At 36.6% G+C, this 4,403-nt stretch overlaps 1 protein-coding gene across 1 annotated transcript; it reads right to left on the minus strand.

Annotated features, from left to right (window-relative positions):
- Positions 1-574: 574 nt before the first annotated feature.
- On the minus strand, positions 575-3,689 carry pkaap (A-kinase anchoring protein pkaap). The gene is made up of 3 exons (XM_017610458.1): positions 3,516-3,689; positions 3,090-3,335; positions 575-3,031 (listed from the first exon to the last, which is right to left on the minus strand). Exons 1-3 carry the CDS (start codon positions 3,541-3,543, stop codon positions 1,155-1,157), a joined length of 2,151 nt encoding a protein of 716 aa, XP_017465947.1. The 5' UTR covers positions 3,544-3,689; the 3' UTR covers positions 575-1,154.
- Between the last annotated feature and the right edge of the window lie 714 nt (positions 3,690-4,403).

A 4,403-nucleotide genomic window follows, 5' to 3' on the forward strand; every position in this document is an offset into this window, starting at 1 on the left:
GTTCTGGCAATAAAATATTAGGAAAATATTTTAAATTGCATATTTTACCTGTTTATTGGGCATATTTTTAAATTTTGAACGCATATTATATGCATATTCTCGATTTTTTAGCTCATGAGATTCCGAGCCCTAGTTATCATATATATTTAGCTTTACAGCTTTCGGCGGAATGCAGAGAAGTAAAAATCTAGTCAAAGATGGTATGAATCATAGTGGTAAGTCCTTTGCATCATCTTACTCAATTTAACGTCCATTTCTTTTAGTTTTCGAATGGAACTGGGTTGTGTGTAAAATTTGAGCCAAATCGAAAGTCATCGCGCAGAATCACTGTAGTTACCTTTAATGGGAAATAGCCGCAAACATACGCATGTACATCCAAGGTGTATTAAACAAGGTGTGATTAACAACACAGGTAGGCTCTGTTTTAAGGTACTATTATGCCAAAAAATATAAACAGGCGATTCAAAATTCATAAACATTTTTTTCAATTTGACTTTATATGATGGTTCTTCTGAGAGCAATGTCAAATTCAATCACACTTTGTTGAATACATTTTGGTTACCTCTATCTTTATGCATATGCTTAAATTTATAATTTTTAAATCTTTAATGATTTACATTTGTATTTTAGATGTTTATTATGAAAAAGAATTGCAATTTGTTCATCAATTTGACTATACATAGGATATATGCATTAGAGAGCTTCGATAAAAAATAAAACAGATAATTTAAAATATAAACTGTTTGCATTTTCCTTAAATACCTGGCTACTTTATCATAATCTTAATAATGTGTAATGCATACAAAATGAGACTGGAAACCATCGAAATAAAAAATACCGATGCTTTGTATTTTGACGTTTTGGAATGCAACCCATCTTATGCACCCAATCATTTCGGCTAGTAGCACAACGCTGACTAATAGTATTTACAAAGTGAGACATTAAGATTCCCTTCGAGACACACCGCGCTGAGTCGGTTCTCAATACAATTGTACAGCATGCTATGCATTAAGCTTTGAGTAGAACTAAGGAATCAGTTTAAACCATACATATGAATTAAGTTATTACTATTTTGATAGCAAAGTGTACTTATACGTATGTTTTTGAATAGACTTTGGCACTTCCTTGTTAAATGCCAAAGGGTGTGCTCTTACTTACGTCGTCTTTTTTATTGTTGTAGAGTTAATACGATCACTTTTTAGCGTCACACTCGTAACATCTTTAACAATCATTTCAGCAACTTGCCACGCAATTTCTTCTTGAACCTTATCTTCTGGCAAGTTAACTAGTTTTCGCATTGCATTTTTGATCTTGTTGCCACTAAGGTTAAGAGACCAGTTGAGCTTACCACCGTAGGATGTTTCACTTGCCACAGAATCTACAGTTTCGAAATCACGTTCGTAGCGACCTAACTCGTTAATGTGCCCAAATTTAAGAGCGCCACCCTCTGATGAGTATGAACGACGCCACAACAAATTTGGATTTGTTAACTGGCGTGAATCAATATGGAGGTCCGACCCTCTAGTTTGTTGAAGGCTTTTAATACGTGTTTGTGGCAATTTGTTGCCGTCCATTGCCAATAAGGTGTTTTGTTTTAAAATTTCTCGCCGATTTCCTTCGCTGCAATCTGACAGTGTTTTGCGGTGAAGTGATTTACGAAAAACGCCACTTGTGATAATAGAAGTTGCTGTTGATACAGATATACCATTGATCTCATATATTTTCAACTTTAGCTCATTCAAATAGTTTTGAAAAAGTTGAGATTCCAAAAAGTCTTGGAAATATTTGCGCTCTAAGTATTTTGCTATTAACTGTAAGGGTAAATCAAAGCAGTACCTAATCCGACCGTCAGCGCAGATACATTCCTCCACTCGACTTCGTAGTCGGTCGGATAACCATAAACGGGTTTCCGATTGCAGCGAGAAGAATTTTTCGTAGATAATCATGGCATCTGATTCAGCTTCCCTTTTGACTGAACTTCGAGCATTTGATGTGTGCTTTTCCAAGGCATCTTCAGCTAAGACTTCGTAACTTTTACGAAAGTTTATAGCCGATGTCCAGAAATCAAGGCATTCGCGTTCACCGTGCTGTTCAAGAAATTCCATAAAGAAAAAAAGTGTAGCTTCGCTGTATAGAATGTCATATATGGATAACTGTGGGTGTCCATTCTCTACTAGTTCAACACAGTATTTACTGTAAAAAGGACTTTGTAAAAAGTCATTTAGGTACATTCGCTCCATCTGGTCCATTAAATAACGTTGCGCTTCAACAAAGCATGTTGCTGGGATCGTTGGTGCATATTCTGACTCTGTGGTATTTTGCGCAGCTGCCAGATGCATTTTTTCTGTTCGTTGACATAGCAGTAGCGATATTTGCGACAAAATTGAGACCGGTAACGAGACAAATTGACTTGCACCTGCAATTAAATACTTTTGGTATATAGCAATTGCATCCTTTACGCTAGCTGGGCTCACGAACTTTTCATCACATTCTCGGCTATTGCCCAAATGCGATGCGGTCTTAATAGCAAAATCACTACATTTGAGTCCATAGCATTTTACATCTGAACAATTTTGGCACTTCTTATTTAAATTATTGGAACGTGTGCTCTCATTTATCTGTTTATTAGTTTCTTCGTATATTTGACTCTTTTCATCATCTGTAAGAGGCTGACGCATAGATAAATCGTAATAACTTTTTAATTCAGGTACTCTGTCCCTATCATCTTCCAAAGTCGTGGCGCTGCTAACATCTTCACACGTCAAACTAATTTCGTTGTTTGGCTGGTTTTTTGCTTCCCTGAAGCTTTGTAAATCTACTACACTTTCTAATAGCACTAGCCCATCATTTTGTTCTCTTTTCTCCAAGTGAGCCAGTGCTGCAGTTTTGAAATTATCGGTGTCAAGATAGAATTTTAGCGGAGCAAGTGCATTTTTTATATCTAGGTATTGCACGAAGTAGCTTAAACAGTTGGGGTCATTTAGTATTGACGTAAGTGTCATCGCCAGACGTGATTTATATCGGAAAACATCTATAAACAAAATATGAGAGTACAATTTTGTGCTTTTCGGAACATTAATTTCACTCACCTTCGTCGGATGCCAAGCTGTAGCCACTCAAGCTCCTGCCACAACTACCGCAACCATCCAATGCATCATCCTCTATGTCTGCCTGGGAGAGTATTTCATCACAAAAGCTTGAAGTAGATTGCAAGGAGTTGCGTTTGATTCCATGTTCACCTTGCAATGATTCAATGTCTGTTAAGGCGTCTTCATTCGCTTCGATACTGGATTTTCGGATAGAGGCATCGGTCCACGTCCCTCTGCTACGAGAATCTATTGGATAGCAAAAATCTTAAATTGCAGGCACGTCCAAGATGACGACGGTATGATATCACAGCACCCATTTAGAAAATGCAAACCTATCTATGCATGTATGGATGTATGTACACATGTATGTGTATTAAGATTGAATATGATGAACTTCACACCTGTAAATTCATATTTCGCAATTACCTTTACGTTTCTTAAAATATTTCAGCATATTAGAATGCTTCTATCGGTGATCAAACCACATTTAATATCGAAATTTGTAAAATATGTACACTTTTTTCCACGGAACTTGCAATTTCACTGTAATTTCTTTGTGCACAAATTTCGTCGAGTTTGTTTTCATCATCACAAACGTCCCTAACCGATTCTAGTTATGTGCTGAATTGTCGGTACCCAATACTTCCTATTCGGTACCCTATACCAATTCTTTAATTTAAATCCTTGGCATATGCCTAGCCATTATATATTGGGTGTTCACTGATCGTCCCAAATAGTGTTTTAAAATGTAGACGTCGTTTTCAATGTGTTCAAAGCTTCAGGCAACTTTTGCGTTCAACTCACGCAGAGTTGCACAAAAAAAAAATTGAATGGCTAAAAATATCAAATAATAAAAAAACATCAAAACGTTCGCCATAAAAAGGCATTTGCATTGTTCAGCTTTGCATTCTAGCAAAGGTTGCATAACCCAAATAAACAAAACTAATAATCTCGTTACTCTCATTTTACGTATAAGCACAACGGTGCAGCGAACAAAGGTGGCGCCGTCAGTGGTACCGCTACTTTGGTTTTGCCGATTTTGACAGTTGTGGTAACTTGTAAATAAACTTTTGTTTACAAATCAGCGACAAAGAGAATTTTAATTATAAGTGAAAAATCAGTTTAAATGGTATTAATTTGCAATTTCTTAGCGGTTTTTGAGTTGAAGACTGCTTAAAAACTAATAAAATGAAGTGCCGTGTGTTAAATTTCGACAGCCGTTAAGATGCGAGATGCGTAGATGATGCAAGTGTAGCGCTGTGACGAATCGCTGTATTTTGTGTACATAGGGCATGGTAAAGCCGTTCTCGAAAT

The sequence above is a fragment of the Rhagoletis zephyria genome, unplaced genomic scaffold (genome assembly GCF_001687245.7).
Source record: "Rhagoletis zephyria isolate East Lansing unplaced genomic scaffold, Rhagoletis_zephyria_1.1 Rzeph_scaffold_00314, whole genome shotgun sequence".
Taxonomy (NCBI): Eukaryota; Metazoa; Arthropoda; class Insecta; order Diptera; family Tephritidae; genus Rhagoletis; species Rhagoletis zephyria.

What these genes read in the sequence shown, in the direction of transcription:
- pkaap (XM_017610458.1), bottom strand. Translation starts at nt 3,543, where the DNA reads ATGCTGAAATATTTTAAGAAACGTAAAG. An exon ending in ATATTTTAAGAAACGTAAAG is followed by an intron (nt 3,336 to 3,515) that starts GTAATTGCGAAA and finishes GCTATCCAATAG; the next exon opens with ATTCTCGTAGCAGAGGGACG. An exon ending in CAGCTTGGCATCCGACGAAG is followed by an intron (nt 3,032 to 3,089) that starts GTGAGTGAAATT and finishes TTTTGTTTATAG; the next exon opens with ATGTTTTCCGATATAAATCA.